The sequence below is a fragment of the Vanessa atalanta genome, chromosome 23, assembly GCF_905147765.1.
Source record: "Vanessa atalanta chromosome 23, ilVanAtal1.2, whole genome shotgun sequence".
Classification (NCBI taxonomy): domain Eukaryota; kingdom Metazoa; phylum Arthropoda; class Insecta; order Lepidoptera; family Nymphalidae; genus Vanessa; species Vanessa atalanta.
Window position 1 is genome coordinate 2459578 of NC_061893.1, and position 16971 is coordinate 2476548.

At 32.6% G+C, this 16971-nt stretch overlaps 3 protein-coding genes across 3 annotated transcripts; 1 reads left to right on the forward strand and 2 right to left on the reverse strand.

Moving 5' to 3' along the window:
* Positions 1-392: 392 nt before the first annotated feature.
* Positions 393-1549, reverse strand: LOC125072957. The gene is made up of 2 exons (XM_047683593.1): positions 1486-1549; positions 393-1396 (listed from the first exon to the last, which is right to left on the reverse strand). Exons 1-2 carry the CDS (start codon positions 1547-1549, stop codon positions 393-395), a joined length of 1068 nt encoding a protein of 355 aa, XP_047539549.1.
* An 853-nt stretch (positions 1550-2402) lies between these two features.
* LOC125072958 lies at positions 2403-5536 on the forward strand. The gene is made up of 4 exons (XM_047683594.1): positions 2403-2552; positions 3337-3480; positions 4144-4297; positions 5469-5536. The coding sequence occupies exons 1-4, from the start codon at positions 2457-2459 to the stop codon at positions 5534-5536; spliced, it is 462 nt and encodes a 153-aa protein (XP_047539550.1). The 5' UTR covers positions 2403-2456.
* Positions 5537-6493: 957 nt separating this feature from the next.
* On the reverse strand, positions 6494-16584 carry LOC125073123 (negative elongation factor A). The gene is made up of 11 exons (XM_047683828.1): positions 16375-16584; positions 15412-15666; positions 13351-13528; positions 12853-13005; positions 12585-12695; positions 12243-12391; positions 11697-11861; positions 10976-11035; positions 10603-10695; positions 10374-10473; positions 6494-10050 (listed from the first exon to the last, which is right to left on the reverse strand). Exons 1-11 carry the CDS (start codon positions 16582-16584, stop codon positions 9785-9787), a joined length of 1740 nt encoding a protein of 579 aa, XP_047539784.1. The 3' UTR covers positions 6494-9784.
* Positions 16585-16971: the final 387 nt, after the last annotated feature.

The window sequence follows — 16971 nt, forward strand, 5'->3', positions numbered from 1 at the left end:
CAATTTACTAAACTCAGAAGTGAATAGATAAAACAAAACGGTGACCACCCAAACATAAAACTCATTGCTACTTATTTGAAAAAAGGATTCTATACATTTTTATTTATTTTGGAAACACTATTCTAGTCTTTACAAGAAGTATTGTAAAAACTCATTTTACTTTAATGCAAGAATCTAGAAACCCAAGGGAAACGAAGCCTTAGACCAGCAGTGGAACATTTGCAGGATATTTTTATATCAATCTTCTGAAGAAATAATAAAAAAAATATGTTCTAAAATGTATTTTTTTATGGTTTTATATAAAAATAAAACATTTGAACCATTATTGTAATACGTATTATTGGTAGAATAACAACATTTTCTACTTTATTTTTGCTTCCTCTTAATAGAAATCAAAACTCATCCCTAACATCATCATTTATCTTCTTAGAATAATCTTCTAAAATTGTTCTCACCTCCGTCAAATTGAATCCAAGCTTGTGTAATAAGGCCATTGTGTCTGCGTTTGTAAAATATTCATTCAACTCTTCAAACACTTTATGAGCTCGAGTTTTTCTATTATAATTTTTCAAACAAAAAGGTTTAATGTTCTTCATCAGGTTTATTATTATTTTCGGAACCCGTTCATTCATATTATCAGTTAAAGGCAAAATTAATTCAAATATGTTTAAAATTCCATTACAAACTGTTTGCGTTGACATTCTTTCAATAAGCCCAATTTTCTCATAAAGTTTCCTTTTAGTATGAACATCTTTATTCTTCTGAGAATTATAATCTCGTACTGTTAGATGTTCTTCTAAGATTTTATTAAAAAGATCGAGCAAAGTGTAAATTACAGTTGCATCTAATTTTGATATTTGATCATAAAAAGGTTCTAGACCTTTCAATTTCATAACACGCGCTTGAACCCTTGGATTATTCGGTAACCAAACGTACATTATATCTAGAGCGTGAGTTTTTAGAGCTAAATTGTTATCGTGTTCAAATATATCTAGAAGTTTGTCCACTATACTAATTGGAATAAGTGCAGTGGTCCGAGCAGGTGCGACATTAAACAACATTTTTATTATAATTAATATTTGCTTCTGTACTCGTTCACTATTGATGCCTACTATTGGAGTAATGACTCTACGTACGCCTGTTATATTGAAAAATTTGTGAACATTTTTCGGAATTTTTAGTAAATCGATCAGATCTTCCAATTTTTTTACCGTTTCATCGTAATTAGGTTCAGCGTTTTTAGTAGCTGTGTTTTCTTTTAGAGATTTTTCCTCTGGGGCTGTTAATAATTCAATCTTTTCCACGACGTATTCGATATTCTTATCTTCAGTGTAACTTACAATATCTTGAGCTAGAATACTATTTTCCTTTAATTTAGCTCGTATTGTTTGTTTGTCTGAAAACAACCAGAAAGCGAGTTATAAAATTAAACAAAGAAAACACCTGATCTATCAGTCTAAAAAAAATGTTTGGAAAAAGCAATACCTTTAAAAGACTCGTCAGCAGAGCACGCTACAATCAGAATAACCAATAATAAGTAGCATCGCATTTTTAAGGTTTATTTTATTACTAACTTAATCTTAATACAGATAGGTATGTACGTCCAGCTTTAGAAAGTACGATATTTAGGTAAGTCAGTATCATTTCAAGCAATGACATTTACAAACAAACTTGTTTTTTCAGCCTTACTTGAATCTATAACATATTCTGAAGAGGTTATATGGGTAATTTTTAAAAAATGCGTACGACTTGGTAAACGTTGTAAAGAAAAAAATTAAATTTTGTTGCTTGCTACGATATAAATCAAATCAAATCAAAATCAAAATACCCTTTATTGTACACCAGTAAACATAAAGTTGAAATACATTTAACAAAGATTCACAAGAGGCGGCCTTATCGCTAAACAGCGATCTCTTCCAGGCAACCTTAGGGTAAAGGAAAGAAACAGATATGGAAAGAGGTAGGGGTAAACATAATATATGAATTAATTACAGTGAAATAATAATATATTTAAAATAAAATAATGTACAGTACCTGGTAACTAACAAGCATACATATATATACATATCTCGTTAGATATACATTATATATAAAATGAAACTAAAATTATCTTGAACTAAATACAATATAAGATACTAATATAATAAAATATACGATTAAAATATTGTTAATGAGTTGATCTAATCTATTCAGGTAAAGAGAGGATCTGGTGGATACGTAGTGACTCTATTATTGTATAATGTATAAACATAAGTAATTGAAAACTTATTTTTGGCATATATATATATATATATATTTATTTATTGTAGACTTCTATTGACCTTAGTACTTACATAGATACTCTTTAGTTGAAACCTCTTCCGTGAAATGATTACCAAATCATAAGTCTAATGTTACGTACTTATAATGTGTATAACTTCAATTAAATTAATTTCAGTACTAAGAATGTAGTTGTTATGGATAAAATACAGATTTTGACACAATGTGAAGACGATTCGTGCTGTTGCTTATCTGAGAGAAGCACTGCAGCGCTTATATCCATCATTTGTTTGGTAAGAGTTCAGAGTACATTATATACTATTTTGCAAACGTATTTTTTAATTATTCGTATAGCATACTATTAAATTCACTGTATAATCTGGAATAGTTATTAACCGAACGTCTTCAGGATGTTTGTCATTAAATAATTCAATCGTTCTTGCTTCAGTTTAATAATAATAAATAAACATAAAACTATTATGAAAGAATTTTTAAATATTTTACATAAATTTCACATTAAATTTTATTATATCAATTATTACAAAATAATTGTTACTAGCGTCTATGGCAATGGTTTACGGGCCGCCTAGCGATCCCGATCCTTTGGGCTATTGTCGTCCCCACTCCTAACACCACTTATGTGCTGCAAAGGAGTGGAAAATCAGAATATTTGTAATTCCTTAATTATTTTGGGGCTTTGCTACTCTTCTTATATGTAAATGAGCAACCCAAAGTAAAATGTAACAGAAAGATGCTTCCTTAAACTATTATTTTGGCCACGACTGCAATTCACAAGCAAACCATCAGCATAAGACATATATTTATTATATCACAAGTGCACTCTCTATTTCTGCTTTATCTGACGATATAGTAAATCAGTTAGAATTTACGTGACTTCCGAGTTATTGTCATAGTTAACACTACTAAATAGTTAACTACTTGCCAGAAATACCCAATATATAAGAAGATCCTTTTTCATCACACATACAAAAATGACAACAATCTTAATAGAAAGCAGAATTTTGGATTGTGGAACCAATATATAAAGTTCTAAGAAAAACAATTGATTTTTTTCAGATGTCATGCATCCTAGACTTGGTGTTTAGTGACAAAACATTGGAACCATGCTGTGAGATGAAAGATCACTTGGATTCGCTGAAATATGTCTTGCTTACATTATTTAAAATTGCAAACATATTGCTTCTATTAGGTGCCATTTTTGTAAGTTGATAGTATTTTATTTTAATACTAGTTGTTGCCCGCGGCTTATACAAATAAATCCTATGTCCTTCCTTGGTGTTCAAGCTTGCCTAATACATTTTCATTACAATTTCATTAAATTCTGTTGAGTAGCTTGGCCGTGAAAACGTAAAAGACAGAGTTACTTTCGCATTTATAATATTAGAGCCGAGATGGCCAGTGGTTAGAACACGTGCATGTTAACCGATGATTTCGGTTTCAAACCCAGGCACGCACCACTGAATTTTCATGTGCTTAATTTGTGTTTATAATTCATCTCGTGCTCGGCGGTGAAGGAAAACATCGTGAAGAAACCAGCATGTGTCTAATTTCAACGAAATTCTGCCACATGTGTATTCCACCAACACGCACGCTCCATGCCTTCTCCTCAGAGGGAGAGGAGGCCTTAGCCCAGCAGTGGGAAATTTACAGGCTGCTAATGTTATAATATTAATATAGAATACTACATGATATCATTATAATTTATAGTCTATATTACTCAGGAATAATTTAACTTTCTACCAGTGTAAACATTTTTTGACTTGGATTATTGGTTTCGGAGTGATATAGATTACTTTCTACATACAAATTTTACCTGTATGCAACATTAATATTGATACAATGTTACTTCGTAATATATTTCAGGAGAGTTCGTTATTACTGCAGATCTATTTATGGTACTTACTCGGCTATATCATCGTCAGCTTTGTGGTCGTTATCATAGATTTGTGTCTCCGTATCGAGAACGAAGGGCGCTGGACCTTTGTGACATTTGTACCAGATGTCGTATTTCTATTTGGTACGTATAAAGTAAACCTTCTCCTCAAAGGGAGAGGAGGCCTTTAGCCCAGCAGTGGGAAAATTTACAGGCTGCTAATGCTAAAAAAAAAGTATAAAGTATTAAGTTCAAAACTGAAGTTAATGTCAGGAATTACCCCGATTATCAAAACTTTTGTTTCAAAGAAAAATATATCGTTATTGTATGGTTTGTCTGAGAAAATGTCAGTGGATTTCAGTGGATTCATTCAATCGGCTTGACCATCTCTTTCGATACACTACATCGTCTTACGATACAAAAATCGTGAATTGTAGATAACAACTTCGAAGTTATAAATGACTGGTTGTCTTCCGTGGCTCAAATATTAGTATAATCAAGTTGAGACATCGTAATTTCAATTCGATTGGTTTGAATTATCTTCAACTAGCCATTTAAGTATCTTTTTTTTATGATATGGGTTGGCGGACGAGAAAATGGGCCACCTGGTGGTAAGGGGTCACCATCGCCCATAAACATTGGCGCTGTAAGAAATATTAACCTTTCCTTACATCGTCAATACACCACCAACATTGGGAACTCGGATGTTATGTCCATTGTGCCTGTAGTTACACTGGCTCACTCATCCTTCAAACCGGAACATAATAATACAAGTACCGCTGTTTGGCGGTAGAATATCTGATAAGTGGGTGGTACTTACTACCTACCCAGGCGGGCTTGCACAAAGCTCTTTGGGCTATATTTTTTAATTTAATTATGTCGCATAAAATTATAAGGCATCTTATAACAGGGATATAAAGAGGTGAGGTGAGGGGAGTAGTTTTATTTGTAGTAGATAAAGGGGCGGTGTTTCGAGGGCGCACCCTAATCCGCGAATATGTTTATTTAATTTACACCTGAAGGTTATTTTAGCCACTGCAATCGATAAAATGACAAAGTTTAGTTTATTTGCGTTACGATCAAACAATTTAAAAATTTACAAAAAAAAGCCTCTTGTGTTTCTATCGCCGGTTCTAATTAAGTGAAGTTATTTACTTTCAAGTTATTGGTAGATTTCACTTTGATTATCACAATTGTCAAAATTTATTAAAAACCAATTAGACATGACAAAAAAAAAATCACACCTAATTTTGTCAAATACCCATGTTTTATCTACTACTACCAAGTAATAGTTAATTTATTCCTTTATTTACAGTAATATTCCGATGCCTTCCACTTGTGGACTACTACAAGAAACACCTTGAAGAACTTCAAGCTATATAAATAGCTTTAAACCATTAAATACTTTATAAATAGCATAATTATTTAAAATAAAATCACAAGTTGTTTTCAAACTCAGTTTTCGTTTAATATTTTTGTACTATCTACTATATACATGTGAATATTAAATATCTAGAAAAACGTATAACAAACGTAAATCTAACGTAGAACTAAATAGAAAACATCTTCGCCACATCGGACTTATTATTTAAAAAAAAAACTTAAATAGGCATCCAATACATATTGAAGCCATTAATAATATATTAAAAATTAAAATTAAATATTATATACAATTACGCATTTGCTCCTGAAATAAACAAGTAGCAAATGATTTACCAATACATGTTTTGTCTCGCTCTCGCTTACACAACAATATATACAAGAAAAGGACAAAACATGGTTTAGTATCGGATTACTACCATTTATTGAGAGAATTGTAAATTCAGCGTTTTATTATGACTAATTTCAGTATATTTTTGTATAACAAAGACAAACCAACTCATGTCGTATTATACTCAACCTATGAATAATCCACAAAACAAAACATTAATATAACACACACCATGTATTCAGTCACTATTTAAACATGCTGTATAATTTATTGAGTACAATACGACATTTAGTGACAATTCATATTCTAACTATTCTCATAATACCAATTACATTTTTGCTACTTTTTAATATCCCTGAATTGAGTTTATTGGAAATGGCATTGAACAAGGAGATAAGAAAATAAACCCTTGATAAGTGACCGTTACATAAATTTAATTGACATTACTTCTTTAGAATAAAATATATAGCAACATCAATAGTCAATTTGACCTCGAAATTTTACCCCAATCATGATTAGTTTCGCTTCAAGAATTTCTTCTAACTTCATAAAAAGGCATAAAAATCAAATAGCTTCGATAACAATTTAAAAAAAAAAATTTCATACGCATACAACTGGACAGAGACAACCACACCCTTTATGTAAAGTTACCTTTCGTATAATTCTGTCTCTGTTTATATACTACTCTGTATTTCCTCCCTCCATAAATGTATATAAAATAATATTAATGCCATTTCCACTATACTCTTTTACTCAATGAACCGCCATAAACGTTTATCCGACAACATCAACTGAACCAGGCAATCAGTGTGGATTTTACACTTTAAAAATTATTCAATGCTTAGTCTATTAACGGTCAAATACAAAACGTATAAAACTATTGTTGCTAGCCAGTACTTATTGCTTCTAGAAATTCTGTTAATCATATATTGTTGTTGTTCTTTAATTACATTCGTAAGTTAAATTTATGTTAACACGCCACATCAAAATATCAAACATGATTTACTTCATGATTATACTTTATAATATCATCAAATTTGTTAACGCAGTAAATGACAATGACTTTTCACCTGCCTTCTCACATGCACATGAGGCCGCGGACAGAATCTAGTATTTAATAAAATCTCATAGAAATTGCTTACAATTAAAAAAAAAAATTAAAAGACTTTTTCGTTTTCAAAATCTTACAGTATTATAATTACATTACAATATTGTATCATTGGATTTTACCTCGAACTAGAATATTATAAAGATAAAATATTATTTTCAAAGTAAACACAAATTGTTGTTATAGATGCTATCATCTATATAATTCACTATTTATATGAACAAATTAATAAACAGAGTTTCAATAAACTTTGTCATATCTCTCTCTTTGAAATCAATAGATAAAAGTTTAAAATCATTCTGCAAGGGTTTTTGCCTTAAGAGGCTTAAAAACTTTTTATTGGCCATTTTTTGGCTTCAAATTAGGGGGACTATAAAAAAATTTGGTTTGATACACATTTTTTTTTTCGAGATTCATCCTTACGCTTTGAAGGCAATATGAAACATTACAAATAGAAAACTAGGTAAAAAAACCAATTTGTATGTCATGTGAAAGTAATTAATGTTTTTGGGGATAAAGTCTTAGCTGTTTAATAGCACAGAGTTCATTCTTATCTCGAATGGTATTCTTTTTAAATCATCATATATGGTTTGAATCGACTTTTAAATCATTACGCAGCTACACAGATATAAAAGATCTTAAAGAGAAAGAAAGAGATACAGCGCTCGTGGGTAATTCTTATACGAGTCTTCTTCAAAAATTTTACATTACTACAATAACATACACAAAGGTTTAAAAAAAAAATCAAACATTTTCATCGTTTAATTTCTCCTATTCGATTATACCCTTGTTTGGTACATGAGGTCAAAATATGTCTGTTCTATGAAATATTATTTAAATTCAACTTAAGTATCAGTGATTCAAATCTAACAACTGAACTTTTAACCAGGTGAGTTAAGACTTTGCAAAAACTTTTCCTGTTGACAATAAAATCTACAAGATAAGCGTTTTATACTTTGTTTTCTTCTATCGAATGTAAAATTTCTGATGAGTGAAAGAGATATAACTATGCACCGCTATTTAAAGTTGATATTAAATATAAGTAATGAAGGGAATACATGGATTGATTAATACTTCGTTTTAAAAATCTTTCAAAGTATAATTATTTGACGTGGCACGTTAACAATTATTTCGGTAATTTTTATTTCATTTTATTTCTACATTGCTTTCGGACACTGTAAATACATATATAGACTGTAAACACGGAAGAACGTCGAGTGATTTTTCTTTACTTCTTTGTTTAATTATTTTAATTGACCAAATAATAAATAAACAATCTTCGGCTGAGTTTAAACAATTAAAATTGAATAAGATGTTTATCTGGATTTTAGTGGTTGACTGTACTTCATTTAACCTTATTTAATTTATGTTTGGTGTTACATTATAGTAATATAATAAGCGCATAAATCCCTTGGTCCGCCCCATCGGATTGTGAAAGAATAGACAATGCACTAGTTTGCGCATAAGCTTGTGCCCTGCACAGTTCGACTCCCTTTGTGGTCGCCATGGTCAGGTCTGTACTCATCAAAGTTTTTCGTTTACAACTTTAAAAACTTATTTGCAGTTTTGGTCGAATGTAAAACTATAGATGATTTTTAGTGAGTTTACCTGATACAGATAACAAAATATTTTAGGCCTTGTATGGTATACCGCCTACGTCTCGACCATAGACTACGAAATATTTGCCAGTAATAGTTAAATAGTTCAGTACTGTTTGATATTAAGCCGTACAGATACAGATACGATGAGATATTTATTTTTTATTTATATTATTTACTTTAGCCTGTTTAATTGTTATATAGTTTAAGAAAAAAATATGGAATAGATACATTTTCCTAAATTTAAAAGTCCGATTCGTTTAAGCAAACCTGAAGTTTGCGTTAAAAGAAAAACATGGAGAAGATGTTACTTTGATTTAAATTTGCTGAGAATATTTATTATTATTTGAATATAAAACAAATGCTTTACAACATAAGATTGACTATATAAAAATAAACATATTTTTATAGGAAAAAAAATGTATTGCATTTCGTTTCAAATTTAACTTTTTAATTAAACTTTCGTTCATTTTGTATATCCCTAGTTTGTAAATATCGTGGTTTTTTTTATGACGCTAATTACAAGGCTCTTTAGGCATAAGTTAAAGCGTTTTATTATTAAACGTTAAGATAGTAAAAATGAATTTCGTAAGGCGTTAACAAATGCGTCTCGTTGGATATCTAGTCTATAATAAAATGTGTATGAGCGACACATCTGAAAACGCCTTAAATTTTTCAAGCTATTCAAAACTAAGCAACTATAATAATTATACGTTTATAATTTTGAAAATCATTTTGGCACAAACTATACTGAAATAATGCCAAGAATAGTCATCCTTGAGATCAACAAAACTTCACAGATTATTCTAATTTAAAAAATACAAAAACAACTAAACTAACATATACAAGTATTTCTGGAACAGATTATATCGACTCACGAAAATTTATATATATATATAAAAAAAAAGAAAATACATAACGCTTTTTTAAATCGTAAAACGAAATAATCTGAATCCTAATTAAACTAAATTCAAGTCCAGTTTTTATTTTTAAAATCACCTGGAATTCGAAATCATTTAAAATTACTTCAACGTTCACACATTGATAACAATTATCGCTGTGATTGCAACATCTCCGGATCCGGTCAGAAGGCCACCGAGTCTAAACACAATGCAGACCTCGTTAATCAATTGTATTAATATCCTATTACACATTCAACTTTAACACTTTATTATATCACATTGCAAGAACAACGACGTGGGGCATGACAAACCTTAACTGACACTCTGGTTGGCGATGGAAACGACCGGCTGCTGGTTGTTGGCCGCTATCACCGTAGAGCCGGGCGGGATCTTCTGTGGGACCATGCCGTCTATGTGTCTGTACTTTTTGAGTCTCGTCCACTGGCCGTTGTTGTAGTTCATTTGGAAGTGCATCTCGGACAGCATCGTGAGGTACGTGTCGTCTGATTGTAGAACATTCTCTATGTTCTCTGAGAGCTTTATCGTAACTATGTTGCCAAGGTTCGGACATGGGTTGTCTGTAAAGAATAAAATCATTAATATTGAACAAACCAAATTTAATTATATCTATATATCTGTAGTATAAAGTATATTTCTGATATTATTTATGTGTCTTACGGCGTCAATGTCTCTATATGCTCGCCTGTCTTCCAATGTTATAAATAATATATTTGGTGCTTCGGCTGCATATATTCAATATCGATTGTAATGTATGCTTTGAGTTTCATATCATGGGAGTTAATGGCAATGTTCTCGCATATTCAAGTGTACAAGTGTCTATACCGGGTCTCAGGAAACGCGACTGCGACGTCAATTTAATATTAATATATAATCATATTACCTCTGGAACCAGCCATAAAGCCGAGAATGAGCGCCTTTTCAGGTCTCGTGACTCGATTTGCGTTCCGGAACATGTCTTGGGCCTCCATCATTTGCTCACGCTGAAAATAGTGAAAAAATAGTAAATAACTGAGTTTGTGCTCAAATATGTTACCGTCATCTGTCTCTTGTGTATACGTGTTCATGTTTATGCGTGTCGTGCGTGTGTATAAGTGTGCGCGTCCGCTCACCGTGAGCGACAGGCCGCGGCGCGGCAGCAGCGGCGTCTGCGCGGGCGCGGCGGGCGCGGGCGGCGCGGGGGGCGCGGGCGCGGGCGGCGCCGCCTGCGGGTGACACGTGTTAGCATACTCGCCAGTGTGACGCGGGACGTCATGGAGTCTCTTGTTAAGGATTCGTTTCCTCGACATCGTGCTTACACAGATATGGTCCTATAGTAAAATCATATGCCCCTAGTATAAGCATATTTTTGTTTCAAAATCACGTTCATTTTTATTTTAGATATTGAGATCATCTATAACGAAATTTGAAGTTAAGTAGTTAATGCTATCATTTAAAAACAAAATATCTTCTAATTTAAAACGTCAAACTACTTTAACAACTCACAGGATGTGTTATTTGATGTGGTATATTCTGCGGTGTCTGCTGTACAACTTGTTGTGCCATCTGAAATCATATATTTATTTAAGATTAAAGGAAATTACATATACTCGAATTCAATTCAATTGCAAATGGCCATATTCATTGACAATGTCGGATTAATTAGTCGTATATTGACATGAAAATGCGACGGATCATACCGACTGTTGGCGTCATGCGTCGCCGCGCTATATGATAGTATGAAACATCTAATACGATGCAGTGAACCGTCACCTTGCACAAGTGACTGTACTGACTGGCTTTAACTTCGAAATTTATACCATTCTAAGCAGACGCATGCACTAAATGATGTCGGCATATCATATATGACTAACATAGTCAATTTATTACTAAAAAAAAACCATGAAACTGTACAATTAACATACTCTATGACATAAAGTAAAAACTTCTTAGTACAATATAGCAATGAATGGTGAGATGAATTATTCATCATAAAGGGATATAATATTCAAATATTCTGATAAATTTTATGTTTATATTTGATATGGTTGGACTTGTGACCGAATTATACCAAACCCAAAAAAATATTATAAAGGAATGAGATATTTTTTTATTTGTTCCAAGAATAAACATAATATCACAGGACTTAAATGTGACATGTGACAAATTTTAAAATTTGCAATAATTATCATTAACAACTTCTATTTAGAGCTCGAATTATACAAACCGGCTTGATGTTCTGTAACAGCACCGCCTTGCCGCCCTGCTGCAGCAGCACCGCCGACGTGTTGAGCAAGCCCTGCGCCGCCAGCAGCACCGGCTTGCCGCCCGCCTGGCCCGCCAACAGCAGCTTGGGCTGCTGTCCCAACACGATGGGTTTCGCACCCGAGCCCTGTGCGGAACGAGATTTTAATTTTCGATTGTGACATGTCACCTCTACAATGCGAGAAACACTGCTCAACAAAAGTATAGTTATTATATATTAAAATAAATTATATCAATATAAAGAACATTAAGTTTTATTAACACCTTCGTAAGGAATTTTTAGCAAAGATTTGTAGTCTTTATTATAAAGGCACTGGAGCAAATGTAACTTGTTTAAATATAGTCAATGTGTGTTTAGTAGAAAAGAATCAATTCTAGTAAATTTGTAAAACATACTTAGGTTTATTATACGACTCAAATCTATCTATAAATAATGATTGCCTCACTGGCTACAAAGGTTTGTTCCGTAGCGAGCAGCAATCGTCACATTATTATCAAAGCCGCGTACCTGCTGCACGAGCAGCGGCGCGGGCGCGGGCGCGGGCGTGCTCTCTCCCTCCGCGCTCTCCGCACTCTCCGCGCCCTCCACGCTGTCCGCACTCTCCGCACCCTCCGGGCCCTCCACACCGTCCGCCTCACTCGCAGGCTCGTTGCTGGCTGTCGAACAGATGTTTCAATTAGTACCGCTATATTTTAAAGTTTTTATCGATTCAATATTTCAGTACTGTTACTATTACTTTATAGTAATAGAGGAACAGTAGTTTAATCTAATTTAGTAGTTCTCAATAATGTTCATACATGAGTTTGTTGCACCGATGCAAATTATTATTATCTATTAATCGTAACTCACGTGGTGGCTCATCCGCTTTGGGCATCTGGAAGTTGTTGAGTCCCTTGGCGTAGTCAGGCGGCGGAGACGAGGGCGCCGCTGGGGGAGCCTTCTTTGAACCTTCCTCCATTTCTAAAATGAAAATAAAGTATTTTATCCAAAACTTATAAATACTGTTAATTATCGGTACTAACACTTCTTTTTTATCATAGCGTACACCAAAAATAATTCTTGGTATCTGTGTGAGTAGTTTTCAATAGTGAGTTCAGTGAGCAGACGGACGACTCACCGAGCTTCCTGCGCTTCTTGATCTGGGCGTGCGTGGCGGGCTGCTCCGTGATGTCGAGCAACTTGATGCCGGAGCGCGGGGGGGGCCGCACGGTGGGGGGCGCTCGCGCGCCGCTGCGGGCCGCCCAGCGGGACGGCAGGCCCTTCAGCGGGGCTGGACCGCGCACATGGTTATACTTTACACACGATAATCTTTCTAACTACACTAATTCTTATTGCTAACTGGCAAGTAAAAATATTAAGAAAATTTCTGTGATTTACAACGTCACTGATCTAATAAAAACTTTAAATAATGTTAGCTCCGAGGTGTTGAATAAAGATACATCCAACGGGCTTATGCAAAAGAGCATAGTGATTGTCAATGTCACTTGTACAAAAGTCCAAAATGTATAGAATTGAAATATGTGTTGAAAAATTTAGACGAAAACGAAATCTTGCTTTCCACAATTGAACATATGACAGACTAACTATAGAGGTCATATCTAAGAATTCATCTCACTTGTGTCCGTCATCTTCCTGGGCATGCCCCGGCTGCGCACGGGCACGGTGGGCGCCTGCGCTTTCTTCTGGTTGGCTTGCACCTCGGCCGCCTTGCTGAGAAGCTCCGTGCGCAGCGCCACTGACTTCGGTTTACGTTTCAATGTGAAGTGCTTCACTGGGTTGGGTTGTTGTCCCACCTGGGATTAAAAGTTGATTAAAGGTTGTTTACATTATTCCATAATATTTACTGATATATTTTAAGGTTCCAATCACAAATAATTTTGGGAACTAAATTTTCTAAACTAGTATTTATCCTTTATTGTATTAAAAGGGCTGACTTTACAGTATGGGCGCTCGCAGGGCCGGACCGTGAGTTTAGGGGGCTCTGGGCTAATACTACTTACCCCACTTAAGACACACCTCAACGTAGACATGAATTAAAATAATTGAATGGTTTGATTAATTGCAGGATTCGCAGGGCTGCAAACTGTGCTGTGCTAGTGCCCAGGTACATTAGGTGGATGAGCAAAAAATCTTCAATCAAATTTAATGTATAATACATTTTCGAAAACGAATGAGTAATTTTTTAGTGCTGAAGGGCGGCGCTGGGTTCGAAACCGGCATTGGTATCAAGTATCTTAGAACGTCGAATTAAAAGTTACCAATATAGCACCAAATAGTATAACACCATTTTAGTATATTCTCTTTAAATTTTCATAATATAAGTAATAAATAAATCAAAAAGAGACAGCACCTGCTTAGAAGTGCACTGAAATGCAATAGAGTAGTTCCAATAGTAAAATACCATCATGAAAATACAGTTATAATACAATATCCTCTAAAGAATTTGAAGAATTTATTAGCAAATAATACGTCAAAATATTAAAAGATATTTATAAATGTCCTTTAATATTATACTCCTGCAGATATCGCATGGATAAAATAAGAATCAATATATCGAATGTTTGAATCATCTACGAATGCCTACCATTATTTGCTCGCCTTATATCTTTAATTAAAGTGTTAACAGTACGCGCGAATTTATCACGTCGTAAAATTTCTAAAACTTTATTGAAAATGTACAGTCAACATAATAATATGTTCAATATTAATATATTTTGAAAAGGAATAATATATTTTTACAAGAAAATTAAAGTATCCTCACTACAAATCTTTCCCTTTTCTTATAAGACAAAAAAAAATATTGGTGTCACAGACTTTTACGAATACATTTCGGAGATCTCCAATCTATCTTATATAAAGTTTTTATCAATCTTTAATAGTTTAGGTAGTATTTGCTGCTAATGAGCTTGGCCTGACAAGAAAAAAAAGTGCTATATATTAACATACAATATAGCCGCTAAAATATCATGAAAGTTATACGTTAATTGGATAAGATTTTTTTTAAATTCACTTGTTAAAATACAAAGTAACAAAACTTAACTACATGTAATTACTATAATTACTAAAAAGCATTGTGCTTTTTATATTTTAAGTAATCGATTATTATTTTTTATATGATTCGACTGATTCTGATCAAATGTCTCATTTCAATTCATTTTCCAATTTAAAATGGCCTAACTTAGTTGAAATTAATTTACCCAATAACTAGCCATACTACCTAAATCAAATAAATTCAGTTAGAAATTATGATTTTCCAAATCATGTAAAACATTTTTTCTTTTACTTATTCATAGATTATACATAAAAGACTAGCTTTTATTTGTAATTAAATCTGACTGCAACAATAGATGTTAAATATATTATATTTATATACATAATAAATCCTCTTTACAATACCGTCTAAAACATTCTCCAAATATATGAAAAATCTAACCATAATATGACGAAATTTTAAATTTTGCACAATGCAAACTATTAATTTGTATAATTGTGTCTGATCAAACTCTAGAACCGATGCAGTCTAACACACATAAACTTACCTCAATGCAACAAATGGATTATTCTACTAAATAATAACTTACACTCATTAATATTTAATTTAACACTTGTATCAATAATCACTTAATATATTATCAAATTGCAAAATAATTTAAATTTAATATATACATTTACTAACCACAGAAACTAAGGCATTTTTATTTAAATAAAGGCACTCAAGTGGTAACAGTCCAAGGTCTGAATGTTTAGCTAAGGCTCTTCTTAGCTCGCCGATCATATCACTGAAGATAGGCCTCGTCTCGTCAAACTCTGCTATCTCTGTATTAAGGGTCCCGGCTGAAGGGAATGTTTTAAGGACTTCTGCGAGCATCGCCACCCAGAGATCTGAGTCGACTGCTGCAACCTCGATAATCTCTTCCAATTCATTCCTCCACTAAAAAATAATATTTATAAGCATTTAGGATGTATTCTTTGCAAAATTGTATGTACTCAATCATTATTATAAAATTGTTGGTATATTTAACTTAACAAGAGTTTTCTAGTAAAATATTTACGAAAACTTATTGAGGTTTTAATGAATTCCAGTTAAAATTAGTTGAATATTTAGAGTTTGTGATTTAGTAAATTTATTTTGTTGAAATTTAATAATACGCAAATAAGTAAAGCGGGAATTTAAAAGGCTTTACAATATAAACATCTGCAATAACATAACCTATTACAATATGTTCATTGGAAGATTGAAAAGTATTTTAAAGATTGTAATTGTTGTCATTTATAAAAAGGAGGGAAAGTTAGAATATTTTTACAACAAATTATTAAGTGTTTTGTTTATAAAAACAAAAACACGTACATGATAATTGTATTGTTGATTAAAAGCCTGCGAATTTATTATTTACCATTTGCAATTGTTAATCGTGATAATCAAATATTTTTTCAAACATACCAAATATTATTTCGTTTGTTTAACACCTTAATACGACAAAATTTCAATATTCTCGACAATTATTTTATGACAACAAATACTAATATATAATTTGAATTCATTTATCTCTTTTTAACCCATTACATATCATTCGAATACGAAAGAGATGACGCATATTATACAGTTACGCAAAACCATAGAACATAAGAGAAAAGTTACCTCTTCAACATTTCTGCGCGGGATATGAAAGAAACTTAGCAATAATTTTAGTTTCACTTGTGTTTGCAAATCTGGGAAACAATCCTTTATATTTTTCAAAACTTCAGCGTTTAATTGTGTACAAATTGAGCCGGTTGTCCAAGAATCGTTCGAAGTTCCGAGTTTATTGTGGAGCCACAACGATGTGTCACTATCCCGAACGTTCGCCATCTTGCAACTGAGATAGTGACGTATCCGTCAGCTAAGCAAGTAGCGTGCTTTTCGACCAGCATTTTGATTTGAGTAAACTTTGATTATTAAAATACCGAAATATTTTTATTTTAAATGCTTATTGATAAAAACATGTTAGTTTATGATTTTATTCATATAATATAATTATATAACAAAAATATTATAAGTCAAAGGTAATTTAAATATTTAAGGTATGTTTTATACATTTATTTTTTTAATATTTTGTTCTTGTAAATACTTATATAATACGTAAACGAAAGTTTTCTTACGTCTTATAATTTTATGGCACTAATTATTAGTTCATTTATAAATGTTGACCCAGTACATCACTAAAAAAAGTCTATAGATAGAAGTATATCAAAGACA